This window comes from Cryptomeria japonica, chromosome 4, assembly GCF_030272615.1.
Source record: "Cryptomeria japonica chromosome 4, Sugi_1.0, whole genome shotgun sequence".
Lineage (NCBI taxonomy): Eukaryota > Viridiplantae > Streptophyta > Pinopsida > Cupressales > Cupressaceae > Cryptomeria > Cryptomeria japonica.
This window is the reverse complement of record NC_081408.1, coordinates 138,351,679-138,372,842: the sequence shown is the minus strand read 5'-3', so window position 1 is coordinate 138,372,842 and position 21,164 is coordinate 138,351,679. Positions and strand designations below refer to the sequence as shown.

Here is a 21,164-nt window from a genome sequence, read left to right as displayed (position 1 = left end):
GATTCATGAGAGATTAAGGGGGAGGTTATAAGATCCTTATAACTTTCTTTATCTGATTCTATCTTGAACAGAGGATGAAACTTATTCAAAGTCCTGAAGTGCCAGAACCAATAGAGAATTTGTCTAACTTCCTTGTCCTTATTAAATTTAAATAGTGGGGTAAGTGCACAAAGATGGTGTGTAGAAAAGTGGACACACACCTAAAAAAACTTGAAAAAATAGGCTCCGTGTTCGTGATACTTAAAATTCAAATCACACTGTATGCACTAAGGTTTGTTGTCCCTGAGCCTAAAGGGACAAAAGCATGTACGAGGTTATTTTATAAAAATGACCACACACACAGTTCTTTAGGACTTAGAATGTCGTACGCGGTACCTGTCAATATATTTTTTTCGTCCAACTATGTCTTATTTTTCATGCAGCCGCAAATTGAGAATTTGAAATTTTTCTCACTAAACCACACACAGGCTCCCCTTTTTCTCACCCAAACACCATGGATCAAGGTTGGTTTTGCTTGATTTTTATTTTCCTTTCGCATTTGATCAATTTTTTTTATATTTTAAATTTAAATTCGTTTATTTTGATTAGTTATTTCTTATTTTTTTGCTACACAAATCAAATTCTGAAAATCCACAACAACAACAACAAGATGCACCTCCTCAAAACCTCAAATAAAACCCATAGAATACACATCCAACTCCTCCTTTTGATTGTACACCTAATACACAGGAGCAATTGCTTAATCAATTAGGGAAAAACACAACTAAAATAAATAGACTGATTAATAAATTGAAAACATTTGAGCTTGAGCATCATAAAGCCCTCGCCACTAGCCTAGAAACATTAGCTAGTGGTGCCATTGCAGTTTCCACTCAAATTACAAAATGGGGAAACTATAGGGATAGTTGTTGTCAATATTATGCTAGTGAGTTATATTATGACGGAGGGAAAAACAAAAACATTACTAAAAACACATATGTGACCTTTTTGTTGATCCTAAAACTGGCGAGTCGTTACCTCTTAATGCAAAGAGGTTTCCCATACATTGGTGTACCAATATGCAGATGAAGAATCTTTTTTGGTAGAAGTGGTGGATGGTCTTTAATGAACCACCTTTTAATAATTTTGAGCTGCCATTGTATTTTTTGAGGAAAGTATACTGTGAGTTTATCCTCAATGCGCTACCTAATTATTTTCACATGAGAGAATTCCATGGTAGAAATGGCAGATCTACCAAGATAGACCTGGAGCCCGTAGGCGAGTAGCCCAGGAGATTCATCGCCCCTTAACACCCAAACCCAAGGTGTATTTGATTGTCCCAATAGACCTGAAATAGTTGATGGAGCTACACACTCTTCAAGCAGCCGCAACATTGATTGATGTGATCATCCAATATGGGACATAGTTAGCACACCCTCTTGTACTGATTGATGAGCCATTAGTTGTTGAAGGTGGTGCTAGTGAGCCCATTCAACATGTGTGTGCCACTTGCTCAGAGATATGCATAGGTACGGATGACAAGGCCACTGCAGATGGATCCACATCCCATTTGTGCATGATTTGTGGGAGTAGATGTCAGACTCGCACGACTGAGGATGTGGCACTAATGGATGAGTTGATGGACATGTTGTTTGGCAGTCAGCCACATAAATAGGTGTGTTGATTTGAATTTATAGAATTTTATTTATCAGTCACTTAAAATTTGTAATTGTAAATTAATTTTCATTTATAGATCAATTTAAATTGATACAAATAATATGCATTTCAGGATGCAGCAGTGGTATCTAATATTCCTCTCGCAATTACTGCACCGACAACTTCGATGTCTGAGGTATAAATTTTGTAACATGTTAAAATAGAATAGTACACCTTGAATTCAAAAAAATTACAAGATATACTAAGTCTCTTTAATCCTTAACAATTTTTTGTTTGTAGCCATTGTCAAGGTATCAAATGTCCAAGATTGATGATGTCACACTCTCAACGATTGATTTTGGCCTACAAGGCTATACGGTATCATATTTTGTACACCGTATTTTATGTATTGTTTTGATGGAATATGCAAGTCATTTCATTTTATATTTATTAAATTATGTTTAATATTACCTGTACTAATATCTCATGTTAATTTTGTTTTTTAGGGTGCCCCCTCCATGTCTAGGCCTTATCCTCAACAAAAGAAATCCTTGAGGATGCTAAAACGTGGGAAGAAAGTAATTGAACACATTTTTAGCTGTATAATTGTTTGAAAAGGTTGAAATTATCTTAGTTGGGATTTGTAGATTGATTAGTGTTTTTTGTATGTTTTATATGTATAGTGGTCATTGAGCTATGCAGATATGTTGAAAGCACTTGATACGCCCAAGGATCAAGAGAGGGTGAAGGTATGTATCTCTACTTTATTTTCTTGATTTGATGATTATATGCACATGTACATGTGAACATGTGATAAATTATAATCTTATCATATTTTCATACAGGAAATATCCATAGTTGCTTCATCAATGGTGAACCCTCCTCCATGTACTGGAGAAGCATCTCAGGCTCCGGTACACTTTTGTTTGATATATTACATTAATTGTTTTTAACCTACAATACTTGTGATTATATTAATTGTATTCAATCTTTCATCATTTTTCATATAGGTAATAGCAACAATTGCTCCATCAATGATGAGCCCTCCTTGGTCTATTGGAGAAGCATCTCAAGCTCTGGTACACTTTTGTTATCATATTATAGATTTTTAGTGTTTTTGATGTATATATGTTAGTGCATTGTATTAATTGTACATTTAATCTACAATAACCCCCTTTCTGGTTTGGCCATAACTTGGAGCCTTTGAAGTTTGTGTTCAAGAAAACTCCTAAGACTGACAAGGAGAAGAGAGCGAAGACATTAGATCTGAGATCAGTCGATGAGGTAATCTACATTTCAATTGCAAAGAAATTATAGTTAAATGCATTGTTATGTTGATAATTGTGAACTTATTTCTACAAAATCATTTTAACTTGGCTTTTGAATTGTGTTTTTACAGCCATCTACAGAGCCATGTACTGCATCGAAGAGGCTTGATTTTGATGATCCACCACAAGTATAGGATCATATAGTGTTAGTTGTGGTCATTGAATGACCAATGCATGTAGATATATTCTATGTTTTTATTGTATATTGATTTGGACATGCCTTTTTTGATATATATTAATGTTGATATTTGATCCAATAAATGTGTATTGAGTTCATTATTGTGTATTCGTTGTATTTGGTGACTCGCCTTTAATAAAGTTAAATGATTATTTGCCTATGTAATAAAAAATATGAATATAAACAACGAAAATCTATAATATTAAACATTGCAATTGTGGAATATGATTTGATAAACTTTATAAAATATTGAATTAACCCTACAAAACCCCTTGTATTGAGTTCAGTATTGTGTATTCGTTGTATTTGGTGGCTGCCCTTTTATAAAGTTAAATGAATATTTTCCTTTGTAATCAACAATATGAATATAAGGGTAAGTGCACAAAGATGGTGGTAAAAAAGGGGTATAAGTGGACACTTTTTTTCTGAAATTAGGTGAACCTGAACTTGGAGGCAAAATTTGAAAGTCATCCACTCAAGATATGAAGATAATCAAAGAACAAATATTGTAGTACTCTGAATCTAGTTTCCAAACTACTAAAAATTTTCAAAATTGGATAAGATTAAGGGGGTCAAATCCTTCGTGCACGAAAAAAAGACTCGGATTTTTTCTGAAAAACATAACACAATGTCTGACGTACGCATCAAAAAAGTCATAGTTAGATTTAGTATTTTGACAAATCCTTTGGCAGAAAGATAGTTAAGAGTGATCACTAGAAGATGTGTACTTTTTTGTAATTTTTTGTTGAGTATTTTTTTTGAATGATTTTTCCAATTGAGCACATCCTGAAAATTAGGTACCTATTCATGCACAAAGCATAAGTTGCACTAAACAAATTGAAAATACAATTTTTTTTTTAAATTGTAAAGAATCAAGTGGACTACAATAATATATAAAGTTTTTAAAATTTGGATAAGTATATCAAAAGTTATTAAAAAAATGGTGCACCTATGTCTATGAGAACAATGGAGACATTGGTAAAAGAAATTCAATAACAATATGTCATTGTTGTTCAAATTTAAAAAAAATTATATGGTTAGAAAACTCAGAAGATGGGTGAAAATATGGTGGCAATTTTAGAAATACCCACTTGATGAAGTGTAAACTTGATGATGACAAAGTCGATAAACCAAGTTGATAAAATAAAACACGTCAAAAATGAGAGAAATAGAGGGAAATCAAACTTCCAAACTGCAATTTTGTCATCTAGGCCTATTTCCAAGCCTAAAAATTCAAAAGCGTGTATAGGGTACTTATGGTGTAAGAAGCGCATATGCGGTCGTTTTACTATAAACAGCATGTACACGCTCTTTTTACTATAAACAACACGTACGCGGACTATTGTATGATATGATATTGTATATATAATGTGTGTATATACATATAATATATGTAATATATAGTATGTGTATAATATGATATTGTATATAAAATATGTGTATATACATATAATATATAATATATATATGTACATAATAATATATAATATATATATATGTATATAATAATATATAATATATTAAGTATATGTATACACATAAATGTATTGTCTCCCCCTCTCAAATGCATATAAGGTCCCCCCCCCCTCTCTCTCTCTCTCTCTCTCTCCCTTCCTCCATACCCCTTCCCTCTTTCTCTCCCTTCCTCCCTCCCCTTCTCTCTTCCTCCATACCCCATCCCTCCCTCTCTCCCCTTCTCCCTTCCTCCATACCCCATCTCTCTCTCTCTCTCTCTCTCTCTCTCTCTCTCTCTCTCTCTCTCTCTCTCTCTCTCTCTCTCTCTCTCTCTCTCTCCCCTTCTCCATTCCTCCATAACCCATCCCTCTTTCTCTTCTTCTCTCCCTCCCTCCATACCCAATGCAACTGTGTTTGCACTTCTATAGAAGTAAGTGAATTTATTTCTTGTCAGCAACTTTCCTCTTTGATTATTATCATGTATGCTCTCCTAAGAAAATTGACTGATGGATTTGTGTGTGTATATTGAATACGAGGAATAGGGTTTGAAATTGAACCACAGGTGCATTATCGTGACAAACAAGGAAACCTGTAGCAATATTCTTCTCAAATGTGTTTTTAATGAGCAGAGCAGATGTGGAAAATAGTGTCAACAAAGCAACATGATGAGTTAGAGTACCTGCAATATGTTTTTCAGAAGGAAACAACCGATAGGAAGAGAAAGAGGGAGAGTAGCACAGATGATGTCCTAGAGAATGATAGTGGTGGGTATGCGAGAGTTCCCATGTTGTTACACAATGCCTGTCACCTAAAGAAATTAAAGTTTGTTGGATGCATGGCAGTGGTAGTATATGATGATCATCACTTATCAAACAACTTGGAACGGTACATACCCATGAAAGAAATCAAGTGTGTAATTCCTATAGTCATAATCAAGATCAATCCTATAACCTTACAAATTTAATAGCATCATATGTTTTAGAACTTAGGCAGTACTCTTAGGGTTAGGTCAAGCTCTTACACTTACTTTTTAGTGAAGCCTCATTGTTTGTTCGCTTGGAGTCTCTCTTATGCTGACAATGGTCTAACTTAGCTATATCAAAACTAAACTACTGATGTTCTATTGTATGATGTTCTATTCATAACTTTAAATTTAATATATCATTTTATTAGCCCACCATATGACCCCTTAGGTGTCATTAGAGGTCATATTGTTTCCTAAGAGGTTATATGGTGTCCTGTGACCCCTTAGGACACCATATGACCGCTTAAGACACCATACGACCCATAACAACACCATATGTTATCCTAAGGGGTCATAGGATGCCATATGACACCTTAGGACACCAATGACCCATAACAACACCATATGGTGTTCTAAAGGGTCATATGGTGTTCTATGACCCCTTAGGACACTATTTGGTGTTGTTATAGGTCCTATGGTGTGCTAAGGAATAATATAGTGTCATATGACCCCTGAGGACACCCTCTGACACCTTAGATATTGTTAGGTGTCATATTGTGTTCTAAGGGTCATATTATGTCTTGGATTCGATCTCTCTTCCTCTCCCTCCCTACTCCTTCTCTCCCTCTCTCCCTCTCCCTCTCTCTCTCTCTCTTTCTCTCCCCTTCTCCCTTCCTCCATACCCATCTCTCTCTCTCTCTCTCTCCCTTTATTCCTTCCTGCATACCCCATCCCTCTTTCTCTTCTTCTCTCCCTCCCTCATTCTCTTCTTTTGTAATTCCTATAGTCACAATCAAGATCAGTCCTATAACCTTGCAAATTTAATAGCATCATATGTTTTAGAGCTTAGGCAGTACTCTTAGGGTTAGGTCAAGCTCTTACACTTGCTTTTTAGTGAAGCCTCATTTTTTGTTCGCTTGGAGTCTCTCTTATGCTGACAATGGTCTAACTTAGCTATATCAAAACTAAACTACTATTGTTCTATTATATGATGTTTTATTCATAACTTTAAATTTAATATATCATTTTTTTAGCCCACCATATGACCCCTTAGGTGTCATTAGAGGTCATATGGTGTCTTGTGACCCCTTAGGACACCATATGACCCCTTACGATACCATACGACCCATAACAACACCATATGGTGTCCTAAGGGGTCATAGGATGCCATATGAGCCCTCAGAACACCAATGACCCATAACAACACCATATGGTGTTCTAAAAGGTCATATGGTGTTCTATGACCCCTTAAGACACTATTTAGTGTTATTATAGGTTCTATAGTGTGCTTAGGGATAATATAGTGTCATATGACCACTTAGGACACTTTATGATCCCTTAGATGTTGTTAGGGGTCATATTGTGTTCTAAGGGTCATATTGTGTCCTGGATTCGATCTCTCTTCCTCTCCCTCCTCCCTTCTTCTTCTCTCCCTCTCTCCCTCTCCCTCTCCCTCTATCTCTCCCTCCCTCCCCCCCCTCTCTCTCTCTCTCTCTTTCTCTCTCTCTCCCTCCTTCCCTCCTCTCTCACTCCCCCTACTCTCCCCCTCTCTCTCTCTCCCTCTCCATCTCTCCCCCCTCTCTCTTTCTCCCTCTCCCTTCCTCCATAGCCCTTCTTCTCTCTCTCTCACTCTCTCTCTCTCTCTCTCTCTCTCTCTCTACTCTCCCTCTCCCTTCCTCCATACCCCTTCTTCTCTCCCTCCCTCCCCCCTCTTCTCTCCCTCTCTCCCTGCCTCTACCTCTCTCCCTCTCTCTACCTTCCCCCCCCCTCTCTCTCTCCTTCTCTCTCCCTCTCCCTCCTTCCCTCACTCTCTCTGTCTCTTTCTCTCCCTCCTCCCCTCCTTTATCTCTTCCTCTCCCTCCTTCCCCTCTCTCCCTCCCTCCCTCTACCTCTCCCTCCCTTCCCCCCCTTCTCTCTCTCTCTCCCTTTCCCTCCTTCCCTCCTTCTCTCTTACTCTCCCTCCTTTCCCCTCTCTCTCTCCCTCCCTCTACCTCTACCTCCCTCCCCCTCTCTCCTTCTCTCCCTCTCCCTCTCTCTCTCTCTCTCCTTCTCTCTCTCTCTCTCCCCCTACTCTGTCTCTGTCTCTCCCTCCCCCTCTCCCTCCTTCCCTCCCCCTCCTCTCTCTCTCTCTCTCTCTTTCTCTTTCTCTCTCTTCCCCCCTCTCCCTCCTTCCCTCTATCTCTCTCTCTCTCTCTCTCTCTCTCTCCCTCTCTCTCTCTCCCCCCTTCCCTCCTTCTCTCTCTCTCTCTAAATATGTCACAAAACTGTGTCACATATTATTCAAAAATTTGCCTCTAAATATGGACAAATAAACTCTTGGCTATTTAAATATACAAAAAATGTGTTACAAATCATCTCATGGGATTTTATATAAAATTTGGTATTTAAATATGTGTGATTCAGTTCATCGCCATTTTAATATACAAAATTTGGCATCTAAATATGTACAAATCAGCTCATGTCCATTTAAATATACAAAATTATGCCCCTAAACATGTACAAATCAGCTCATGGGCATTTATATATACAAAAAATGAATATAGAACACTTTGTCAATGATATATACAAAATTCTCAAAATCATTCTACTATGAACCGTAGAATCAATCAAGTGACCCTTCATGATCGGCTCTAACCCGTATTGTGTCAAGTATTGCTTCATGGTCAAATTCATGAACTTTCCATAAAATCTTGTTATGAGGTCTTCCATGATACTTCATCAAATGAATATTTGATGCAACAACAAGGTTAGAGAAATGAAGAATATGTCTATGTATTTCAAAGTCCTCGAACAACCAAACATCAAAATTATTGATAGGGTATCTCCTAAACCATGTTCATGTCACGACAACAAACCCTATTGGGTACTCAATACCCTCTCCATCAACGATTGTGATTGTCAATTTTCTTTTAGGCTCAACACAGCAACACACAAATTAATCTGTTCCTTCTTCATTGTTCTCTTCTACAACAACTAAATACAAATGACCTACATTTTATATAGTGATAATTAATACCAAAAATAAAGTGTGATGTACAACAAAATGAACCAAAAAGAATACTTGCAAAAAAAATTAACTCAAAAAATCACCTGAATCCACTAGGTTGGATACATGGTCAAAATCCATTGATGTCTCCATCTGGCTCAAATGTAGTACTTTGGGAATCTGATATGTATCAATGGGAACCAATGGTCTACAAGACCATTTGTCAACCCACTCTTTTGATTCAAATTATTCCCACAAAAATACATGTACGAAGAGAAAAACCATACCATCTGTCTCATATAAATTACTAGGGAACATGCATTTAAACTCACAAATGAGTGCATGTCACTCGATCCTGCAACTGTACAACAATATAGATAGTTTTCAATGTTAGATTTAGTGATCAACCAAAAATATCTATGAACCATTGATGTACCTAGATTACCTGGACCCATCGTAGAGTTACACCATCACACAATTATTTCTGCATCTATCAACTCATCACTACCTTCATACTTCATTTATTCTGTAGATAGGACTTTTTTTACTCATGCTTCTGCACCATCGTGCTCTCCCTTACCATGTCTAGCCTCAATAAAATTCTAAAAATGTCCAGTACCGCGTACACATTGTTAGGCACTAAAAATGTTTGTAGACTAACGTTAATATTCTTGGTACCTCGTATGGGATTTTAACATATAAAGACCCCGTACGTGTTGTCAGGCCTTAAAAATGTTTAGCAAACCAATGAACTAATAGTCCCAGTACCTTGCACACACTTTTTGTAGTAAATAAAATGTGAAGGAAAAGGGAGGGAGGGAGAGGGAGAGAGGCAGGGAGAGGGAGAGGGGGAGGGAGTGGGATGGAGAGGGGGAGAGGGAGAGAGAGGGAGGGTGAGAGGGAGAGGGAGAGAGAGGGAGAGGGAGGGAGAGAGAGAATCAAAAAGGGAGAGAGGGAGAGGGTGGAAAAGGGATGGAGGGAGAGGGACTGAGAAAGGGAGAGAGGGAGAGAGTGAGAGAGAGAGTGAGAGAGAGTGGGAGAGAGGGAGATAGAGAAAGGGAGAAGGAGAGGGATGGAGGGAGAGGTAGGGAGAGAGAGAATGGAAAAGGGAGGGAGAGGGTGGAAAAGGGAGGGAGGGAGAGAGAGAGAGAGAGAGAGAGAGAGAGAGAGAGAGAGAGAGAGAGAGAGAGAGAGAGAGAGAGAGAGAGAGAGAGAGAGAGAGAGAGAGAGAGAATGGAAAAGGGAGAGAGGGAGAGTGAAAGAGAGGATGGAAAAGGGAGAGAGGGAGAGAGAGACATTAAATTTTAATTATCATTACTAAAATATCTATACACAAATCTTTTAAATAACTCTTATTTATTTGACATGACTGCAAAATGTGAGAATATTTATTTGAGACTATTAGCTAGATTGTCAGCTTGGAAATAACTCTATTGTGTGGCTCTTAGTATTCTGAGAATTGCACGGGAACAAAATAGAAAGAAAAAATGTGCATTACAAAAGATTTCCCAAAGCCCAACGATAGGAGTGTGGTTGAGGGATGATGCACAATGGGTTTTGTACACTGATTCAAATGATAAGAATATCAAGGAAAGAATAGCCTTTGTTGCTCAAGTTGTGGACCTTGGGATTATTAGGTCTACTGTTCATCCAAATGGTGACCACTACATGACAGACCTAATTGCAATACAACAATATAAAGTAAGGGAGATAAAGGGGGTAGGGGGAGGGAAAGAGTGAGGAGGGAGAGGGGGAGAGGGAGAGAGAGAGGGATGGAGGGAGAGGGTGGAGAGGGAGAGAGAGGGAGAGAGAGGGTGGAAAAGGGAGAGAGAGAGAGTGATGGGATGGGGTTAGGGATAGACTAGCCTAGTCTATGCTCTTGGATCCTTTCCTTGGATCACCTGGTGTTCTCTACACACCCTAGGGTCTCTAGGACTTCCCTTTTCTTGAGGAATCCCCTGACCATGCCCAATCCACCCACCAATGAGTTGCAATACTTCTCCTAAGGTCTCACCTACTCATGAGACTCAAAACCCCTTACTATGGCTAATAAGGCCTAGGCTTGTTCCACACCTTCCAAGGTCTTAGCAAGGTTGTATTAGGTCTATTTCATGGTATTTTCACCCATTCATGATCCCCTAAGAGGTTTCAAGCCTTCGAACCCTTACCAATTTCACTATTTTGTGTTTTTGCCTTCAAATAGGGCTACAAGGATTAGGACCAATTAGGCCTCCTAATCGGTCTTTTAGAGCTCCCTCTCTCAAACGATGCACAAACAACCCAATCTCCCAAAAAGGAATACCATTCATTTAGCAAGGACTCAAGGATTTTCTAGGTATTAGGCCTCCAAGTGTCCGTACACTGTCCTAGGTGGATTTTAAGGTTTTCAAGGGTTTTTGTGAGGGTTTTTAGGGTCTGCCTGGGTCACAGTGAGTGTTTTGAATTTTAGCCACCTTGTTTGGATTGGTGGAGGCTCATCCTTCACACCAATTATTCTTCACTCACTCCTCTACACTTCCTCCAAAGGATGCACTTTCCGCTAAACAACCTTGCTCTCCAAGACCTCTGCAATTTGACCTCTCCTAACCGGGCATTGTCTAGTCTCACCTAGGAGTGGGTCTTTGCTTGGCCTTCCTGCATTTTTAAGGGCCCTGCTTGCATGGGACTATAGTATAGGGTCTTCACTTCCATTCCCCATGGTTTCATGGTGATTCCACAATGGGGAATGGAGTTATGACTTCATTTGCACAACCAGTCCAAAACTGGATAGTGAGACTGCAAATTACAAACTATTTACAAACACACTCAAACGGAAAACAAAAACCTAAAATAATCACTCACAATGAAATTATTTACACCATAGAATAAATTTCACATAGTTTTGCGTGCAGTTAAATCCATTTACTTGCCCGGTAACTTCATTCAATCTGACTGGTAACCAACAAACAGCCACAGTCAAGCTCTTCTTGCTTGGGCCGTACAATCTCTTACATCCAACCCATGCATTTAGGGTTTGAAAATACTTATACCACCTTTGCCTCGGTCTATGTGCCCATATTAGGTTTGTCTATGCCAAACTAAGGATTTTGGCCTCCTGGTGGAAAAGTTGCTTGACAACTTTTAAAAGTTGTCATGCAACTTTTGCAACTTTTGAGCAACTTTCCCAATGTTGCTTTTCATGACTCCTAAACCCACAATGGGCCAACCTAAGGACACCACCATGCTATGAAGGACCCTTAAACACCACAAAGACACACATACCCTCCCTTTTCAAGAAAATCTCAATCTTGACTTATGACCCCTAAGATCTCCACTAGGACCCTAACTAGAACCTATGAGCACTTGGCTCATTATTTCATTTACAATGGCTTCATGAGAAGCATAATACCAAAAAAACAAGAAGGAGGGAGAGCTTGGAAGGGTGCTCCTGTACCACACACACACACACACACACACACACACACACAGAGAGAGAGAGAGAGAGAGAGAGAGAGAGAGAGAGAGAGAGAGAGAGAGAATACTCTGAAAAGGTGACATTTACCTTCAAATTGAATATATTTTCAATTCAATTCATAATTTCATCCATAATCCATTTATATTCATTTTGTCATATATTTATTTTTTTCTTTCTAATTTAACATATATTTTTAAAATGATTATTCAATTAAAATATAATATAATGATATAGATTCCCTACCTATAGTAGAGCTAAGCTTCAGGGCATTTATCTGCCCCTATTGATTTCCCTTGGTTACCAATAAAACCCAACAAGATTTATTGCTATTAGTACAAATATAGATATAAGACTTTGTAGAGTTCTCTTGATATCTAAGATATGCATTAGATATCTCTTACAACTTTAGATAACTTTATTTATAGTTGTAGGATGGTGGTTAAACCTTGTTGTGAGTGGACAAAGGTGATGGAATTTTTTGACAAATGATAAAAAGATAAGATCAAGAAAATGACAAGGATGTCATGGATAGGAGTTTCTCAAGGGAAATATGATAAAGCAAGTTTAGGTGAAACTTTTTGCAATCCAGAAGGCAGTCCTCTTCTTTAATTCCATGGCCATTGTAAATTTTAGTATTAAATATTCACAGCCATTTGAAAAGCTATATATTAATTGATAAAAATATAGCATAACTAATTGACGATTAAACAAAGTCACGTGGATTTAACTTCAAATGCAACCGCACTATATTGATTGGACAAGACAGTTAAAATGATGTCTAACAAAAGAAAATTCCAAGCCCGCACAAAATTGGAGTATTGCTAATGGTGAAAAATAAATTTGCACAAATATTTCCATCACTTATAGGTAGAAATTTGATTTTAAATAATGTCAAACTGTCTATTCACACAAAGTTCTCAAGTTAGAATATCTTTCGAAGTTTCAAACAAGAAATGGAACACAACGAAAAAAAAGTAATAAAATAAAAACACCCAAAAAAAAATGACATTAAAAAATACAAAAAAATATAAATTAAACATTAAAAAAATTGAATATAGAAATTTATTTTTTTTAAATAAAATAATTGTATATAAAACAAAAAGGTATTAGACAACCTTGAAGAACATATATGTTAAAGTTTTTTAAGTTAAAAAAATATATTAAAAAATAATTAATTACCAAAATTATAAAAACGTCACGTAAGAAGGGAAAACGTAGGGAAAAAGAAATAATTTACGGAAAATGTGAGAAAAAAACATAGGAAAAAAGAAATAATCTAAGGAAAATATAAGAAAAAACGAAACAAGTTCAAAGAAAATGATGTAAAAAAGGAATAAAAATTATCAATCCTTTCCCAACACGCATAAACATTATGGTACCCTTAGAAACAATCGTTCATGGTGGAAACAATGTTTCATCTGTTAAAATGAACAATCAATACTTTCCATCACGTAATAAATTGAAAAAGGTAAATGACTTTCTTGACTGAGCAATGAGTGAATTCAAAAAATTGTACAACAAAGCAACAATGCGGCCAAATCTATTACTGTGATTAAATATTATGAATAGTGAATGCAGCAAATTGACACGTATTTGGAAGGAAACCCCTTGCTTATTCAAATTCAATATATACTCTTCTCATAGTTTTCGAGCCTTTTGGACTCTATGTAAAATTCTTATTTCACTCATAATATTTCTTAATTCGATTAGCAACAATTATCAATTCAATCAACCAAGTTTTCTCCCTTTAGCTTAGAAGTGTTGACATCATAACTTTTCCATTCACCTTGGTATTGTCAACTCAACATCGTGATTTTTATGCTTATGCGTGGAAGTGGCAAACTCTCAAGATTAGGGTCATCACTAGACCTAGACCTAAACCTTGATGGGTTCATTCATGATGATCCTACCTACATGATATCTCCTTGAGAAATCAAATGCTTCATAATTTGCACATTAATATTAAAGAGACTTCATTCTCTCCTCTTATATATGAGATCTCTAATATCACTTTAAACCATGAATATTCATTGAGCATAAGCTATTAAATTTAGTCTAATCATACCATAATGATAATTATTTTTTATCAAGTGTTGGTGCCATACTAAACATTATTAATTAGTAGTGTACAAATTTAATAAATACATAGAGGTCATATCATTTCATAATCTTTAAATTCTCATTATGATTGACTTGAGAATACATCAAATATGCACACTTGGAGACTAGCTCTAACATACATCACATATATATAGTGAGTAGTTCTAACATACATCACATTATATAGTGACTAGCTCCAACATACATAAAAAATACATAGTGAGTGGCTTATACACACATCAATAGTATAATAGTGATTAGCTCATACACAAGGCCTAACTAAAAATCACCTACAATGCATCTCAAATAGGAAAGGAATATTAGTGCATTACATAGTACACCAATGGGGAATTGGGAAGGGGATTCGATGTATCTCATATTACATCAGAGGTCCATCCTCAACCTCATAGGGTTAATTTTGCCAATTGACAATTAGGAAGAGGATTTGGTGTATTTACACTACACCGGGGGTCTATCCTCCATTCCAAGGATCTCTATAAGTAGCTAAACAACCTAGCTTGGTGGATTCAAAGGTATCAACTCACAACACTAAAATATGCTCAGTATAACGTGGTTCTAATGCCATTAAAATAAATCATTTTTACTTAAGTTAACATGCAATCTGCAAACCATGCTTAGATTAAGGAAAATTTGTTCCTAATTCATAATATAAGGGTACAATTTTTTCTGTAGATTTAATCTAAAATTGATATGTCCCTAACCCTATAGTGTGTATTGTGTTAATAGTAGTCAGCTTGTGCCTACCTTAACTCTTAATTAAGTTATATTATCATTATTATATTTTTATTTAATTATTTATGTAATCCTAAATAATATATACTATTATCTAAGTCAACCAGAGTGATTTCATTGACATAATTATGATATATATAAGAGGAAAAGGTTGGTTATTATCATTATACTAAGTATTGCATTCTTGTTGAAGACTATTGTCAGACCCCTGCCATGTGGCATATTATTATCAAGTATTTGTAGCATATTTCATATTATATTCTCTTATGCAAGTTAGTTCATAACAAGTGGTATTAGAGCTATGATTTTGGCAAAGGTGCACAAAAACCTAGTCTTTTAATTTATTATCATTTTTCATTGATGTTTGGGGATCATATAGGGAAGCTATAGTCCAAAAACTAGTCTCTATCATAAATATGTTGTGAGTTATTGTAATTTTATGATTTTTCATAAGTTTACCTTCTAGATTATAAATCAAGGATTTTTTTTTATAATTTTGTACATTTTTTGAAAAGCTCATCAAAAATCATCTTGGGTCTATTAATTTTATTTTAAAATTTGAAGCCAGCCACATTGTGTATTGGTCATATCAAAGATGGGTTAATTGAATTTGATAGAAAGGTTATCTATTGAGTGCATGGAAATTATATTTTTACTTGTGTGCAAGAGGTGAAGTTAGACAATATATTTATTTTCTGGAGAAACTAGAACAAGATTTTTTACTTATATGAGATCCTAAAGATGAAGAATAAGAACAAGAGGATGGAAATCAATATAAGACAAAAGAGGAAGAACAAAATAAAGAAGAAAAGGAAGAGGAGGAGAAATAACATTAAGAAGAGGATGAAGAAGAAAAAGAAGATGGAGAAAGAGAAGAAGGCTTAGAGGAAGGAGATGATATAGGTACATACACTTCAACTCAAGGGAAGGAGATGATATAGGTACATATCAAATATGTAGACATTGAGTATAGATTTGGAAATGAGAGTCAGAGATGAACCAATGCCTAAATTTGAGCCCAAAATGGTCAATAATTAACTATGGGGCTAGGTGACTTAGTCCTATAGGTGTTAGATGCAGATATTGATAATAGATTTAGGATCAGAAAGTTACTCTTAATATTATCCTAAAGTTTCAATTTTTTTTTTAACACTATTCAATGAATGATTGCCATTGTCAAGGGTTTTTCACTTCTTCAAACTCTAGTTCTTTTTGTCTTAGTCTACACTTTTTGGATCTGTATTTGTTCTCTGATGAACTTGCAACTTGCATGTACACAAGAGAGGAAAATATGTTGTTGGGTTGATAGGGATTTGTCTAGGTCAAACCTTGGATTTGGAACTAACTCTATAATGATGAATGAAATAGAAAAGAGGGCTTACCCTTGCAGGTTAAAGGTTAGATCTAGAAATAAATGCTCAATTTGAATCATAATACCTTCCTTTATAGATCTCCTTTTCCTCGAAGTATTCATATAAAGGTCGATGTTGCTGTGTAGGGCTCATGCATGTCTTCACATAAATTTGATCATGGATGTTGTCTTGAAAGCTTAAAAGTTTGAATACTTGACCTCTCCTTCATTGCCTTAATGATGCTTGATTGTTTGCTTGATTGGAATTGAATTATTCTTGAGGAATTGCAATTGAGAGTTATTTCAAATGAGGGCATAAGGATTGTTTTTATACCTATCTTAATGAAACATGTGTTGAAAATTACAAAAAAGACCGACATCAAATTTTGTTTCTCCATCAACATTTTCCAAGGGTTAGAGGGTTTGTATTTGGGCCTATTTGGATTGGACTATGATGCCTAATGCCCTAGTGCAATCCTTTTGGACTGGGCAAAGGTCAAGAAGTCAAAACATAGAGTAAAAACCACATATTTAGCATTGGTTTGAGAAGAATCGGGTATACTTAGGGCATACAATGTAGAAACACTAAAGGCAGACAGTTTGTGAAATCTATATAACAATTTCGTTTGAGCAATAGAAAATGGATATCTTCAATTTCAAGGTGGTGTGCTCTAGAACTGGAAAGGGAGAGGCATACCAATATTCTTTTCATAATACTTTGCCTGTGAAATCTATGTTTGATGTTGGGTTGGGGAAGTCCATAGGGGATTTGAAGGAGCTTTTGTTCCAGAGCGACACCTCCATTGTTGGTGTGCATTGTATGGGCGGTGGTGGAAAAACGAGTTTGGCATTGACTTTATGTGATGATCCCAATATCAAAGGTGACATTTTTAATCCATCATTTTTTTGATGGTTTTCCCAGCTTAAGGATTTTGTTGTTCTTTTGTAGCTTACTAATAACACAATTGTTTTTGTGGACATCAGGTTGTTTCAGAAATATAGTTTTCATCACTGTTTCACAATCCCCAAATCTGAAGGGAATTTTAGAGACAATATGGGAGAAGATCTTTAGGAGGAATGTACCTGAGTTTCAGAATGTGGAAGATGCACATATACAGCTTCAACAACAGCTTTTAAAGCAATCCAAGCCAACGCTGGTGGTGTTAGATGATGTTTGGTCCAGAGCTAATTTGGAGAAATTACTATTTGAGGCTCGTGGGTACAAAACCCTTGTCACAACCAGAGACGGTTCTATCATCCCCAGAAACCCCTATAATCGGCTATATCAATTGCCATTGTTGAACAAAGAGGATGCTCTCTCACTTTTCTGCTTGTCATTATTTGGACAGACATCAATTCCAAGTACGACAGATGCAAATCTAGTCATAGAGGTATAGTATTTTCTTACCAAATATGAATAAACCCAAAGCTTCTTATCAAATCAAATAAGAAGAACACAAGTGAAAGGAAATGATGAGGTTGTTTGGGGTTTTGCTCTGGTATATTGCAATTATTGGGTGTTCTTATTGTTCTGGTGCTTAAAGTACTCTGAAGTTGAAAGTACTCAATGTACAAAGTTACAATTCAAATTGCATAATATAATTAATAAAAATATCACTGTTGTGATTGACAGGTGCAAGAAGAATGCAAGGGTTTACCTCTTGCTCTTAAAGTAGTAGGAAGTTCTTTGTACGGGGAACCGCATGTGGCCTGGGAGAATGCAAAGAAAATACTTTCCCTGGGAGAATCACTATCCTCATATCACAGCGAAGGGGTTTTTAGATGCTTGGAAACCAGTATTGATTGCTTGGATGATGTTGGGAGGGAATGTTTCTTAGATTTGGGGTTATTTCCAAAGGAAAAGAAAATTTGTGCTGATGCACTGCTGGACATTTGGGTTTATGTTCCGAAGATGGAGTGGGAGGATGCCTATATTATGTTACTGGGACTTGCAAGAAGAAATCTTCTGAATCTATCAAACAATCAAGGGTAAATGTCTTTCCTTGCATATAAATTTCCATGTTCTCATTTTTTCAAACATTGGACTGACTTGGTTGTTGCAATTATCAGAACTCAAGCAACAATCTTGTATAGATGTGCCCCTGAGCTGTCCTTTTCGTAGCATGATGTGATGCAAGACTTAGCCTTGTATGTGGGATGCCAGGACAGTATTGTCCACAGAAACAGGTTACTCATGCCCAGGAAGGAGCATGGCCTATCAGAAGAATGGGATTTGCTTAGAGAGAGACAGGTCAATGCTCAAATTGTGTCTATTCACACAGGTGGGATATTTTGCCCAAATACTTATTTAGTGACAAAATTTGCAGGCTATGTGAACTATTAACAAATATTAAGATTTCTTATGTTCTAATTCAATTGCATATGTGATTTGCCTTATGCAGGTTCTATGGCTGAGAATGACTGGTATGAGATGAATCTTCCAGAAACAGAGGCTCTGGTGTTACACTTTTCTGCAAGCGAATATTTTCTTCCTCCATTTCTGAAAACTATGAAAAAACTCAAAGTTTTGATTGTATGTAATTTGGGTTCAGAGAGGGCCACAATAAAAGGTCTAGATGCCTTATCTTCACTCACTCAACTCAGAAGTGTTTGCTTGGAGAGGTTGGTTGCACCCACTATTCCCAAACAGGGCAAAGTTATCCAAAACTTAGACAAACTTTCTCTAAGCTTATGCGAAGGATTTGTTAAAATGTCTACATTCAATGACACCAAGCTGCAAGAGTTTAACTTGGACCACTGCAGCGACTTGGAGGAATTGCCCCTTGCAATGTGTCACATGCCCTCTTCTCAGAGCTGGTCTTTTACCAACTGCCATCTGGTTGAAAAGTTGCCATATAATATCGGAAATATGAGTTTTCTAAGGATGTTAAGATTATTAGCATTACCAGGCCTGAAAGAGCTTCCGGCATCAATTGGAAAACTTGAGCAGCTGGAATTTCTAGATAAAGCAAGTTTAGGTGAAACTTTTTGCAATCCAGAAGGCAATCCTCTATAGCTTAAATTCCATGCCGTTGCAAATTTTTCTATTAAATATTGACATTCACTTGAAAAGTTATATTTTAATTGATAAAAATATGTCATTTTTTTTATTATATATAACTAATTGAGATTAAACAAAGTCACTTGGATTTAACTTCAAATGCAATTACCCTAGACTGATTGGACAGTGAAAATGACGTCTAATAAAAACAAGGTTTGTACTGTAGTTGTAGTCCCTACCAAACATTAAAACAATTAAATAATAAAGAACATAATAAAATATAACTAAAAAATATATATATTTTTAAGATAAAAAATAACAATTATATTTATGTAATTTGACTACAACTGTTATTTTAATAAAATAATATAAACTAGCAATTGCACTTTGGTGTGCAATGGGTATGCTGAAGAGGTGTGGAAGGTTAATTGGGGAAAATTTGGTTTATTTTTTGGATATATTTGTGTAGTTCATGAGGTCAATTTGTGGTCATGATGTTGTTTGTGCGACAAAGGACTTAATTGAGAGGTGATAGCTTAAAATAAACTATGCATCCACTTACAAGGACTCAATCATAACTCAAATGAAACCTTTGAATTGAGAAGATAATCAAATTTTATTAGAAACAGGCTCATCTTATGTTTGCAATAGGGTAAGCATGCAAGAGAGCTTGAGATGGGGCTAGAAAGAGGTATATATAGAAGGGTAAGAGTGTGAGAGAGATGGGTAAAGAGATAGATATATAGATAGAGAAGAAGATGGATATATAGATGGAGTTGAAGATCGAGATGGAGATTGGGGAGAGGAAAATGGAGAGAAGGACAGAGATATGAAATCGACAGATAGAGAGGGGAGAGGAATATATAGATATGGAGGAGAAAAATAAATAGTTGGAGAGAGATGAAGACATAGAAAGATAAAGATAGAGATAGGAAGTGATATATAGATAGAGGGAGAGATATAGTGGTAGAGGGAGATAGAGATAGAGGGATAGGTGAAATATTATCCTTGAGCAAGTTTGAATAGATTTTGAAGACAATTTCCAGATTTTGCCTTATTCTTTTGTCATTTTAGTAGCAACAGTACATACACAATGGATTGATCTTGCTATTGTGATTCCATGAAGTTTTAGTGGTTGATATTGTATTGCTCTGGAAGATTTTATATCTTCTCTTTGTGCAGGTTTGAGGTGTGTTTATAAATTGTCTCTTATTGTATTGCTCTTGATCTGAGCAAGGGTTTAAGAGCCCAGTCATGGTTCCAACTTGAAATCCCTTGAGTTTTGCCTAATGACCCTTGGGATTCAACTTGTGGAACCCTTGTATAGTGTATATATGTTTTTTAATGGCCTGGAAGTTGTTGGAGAGCAACTTGCCATCATTTCCTAAGCAAGCTCTGTCATAGCCTAACTAAGAAAATGATTGTTAATTTTGTCTTTACTTGCAGGGATGAGTAGTTGTGAATGTGCCAAGTGTTTGGAATGAAAAAGTGATGTATGACAGAGTCTCGGTGAAGAGGTGGAGGTGTGACAGGGTGGAGAGAGAAACAAACCCCATTGAAGAAGACTATTAACCCCTAAACCCTCAAAAGTGCCATTTTTGGGATCCATACCAGTACGGATAGACCAGACAGCCTACCCTAGTGGATCCAAAAAATTTTCCAAAAGGGTATTCAGATAAACAAAGGTATTGGTAGGTTCTTTGAAATTTTTCTGTGCATTTGCCCAAAAACCGGCAAGGTAGGGCTAATTGGGGCTCTAGGGTTACTAGGCCTAGAAAATAGGAAGAAGAGGGAGTGATGGGAAAATGGTGAAAAGCCAATTGAATAACCATTTGATTGGAGTTGAAACACCTATAAGACAACCCCTAGGACCCCTGCAAGTATATGTTGGAGGTTGGATGATCTAATGGTTGGATTTACTCTAGTGAATCCTAGTCATGCTTGAGAGTAACTGTTGAA

General features: G+C 36.4%; 1 protein-coding gene across 1 annotated transcript in view; it reads left to right on the top strand.

Annotated features, from left to right (window-relative positions):
* The window catches only part of LOC131874948 (probable disease resistance protein At4g33300), a 22,548-nt gene extending 3,328 nt beyond the window's left edge, over positions 1–19,220 (top strand). Inside the window, exons 2-9 of the mRNA XM_059218914.1 lie at positions 1,769–1,831; positions 2,142–2,213; positions 2,319–2,384; positions 16,842–17,085; positions 17,189–17,595; positions 17,838–18,193; positions 18,407–18,486; positions 18,607–19,220. Of these exons, the coding sequence (XP_059074897.1) occupies positions 1,769–1,831; positions 2,142–2,213; positions 2,319–2,384; positions 16,842–17,085; positions 17,189–17,595; positions 17,838–18,193; positions 18,407–18,486; positions 18,607–19,220 (1,902 nt within the window). The remainder of the gene's footprint in view (positions 1–1,768; positions 1,832–2,141; positions 2,214–2,318; positions 2,385–16,841; positions 17,086–17,188; positions 17,596–17,837; positions 18,194–18,406; positions 18,487–18,606) is intronic.
* Positions 19,221–21,164: the final 1,944 nt, after the last annotated feature.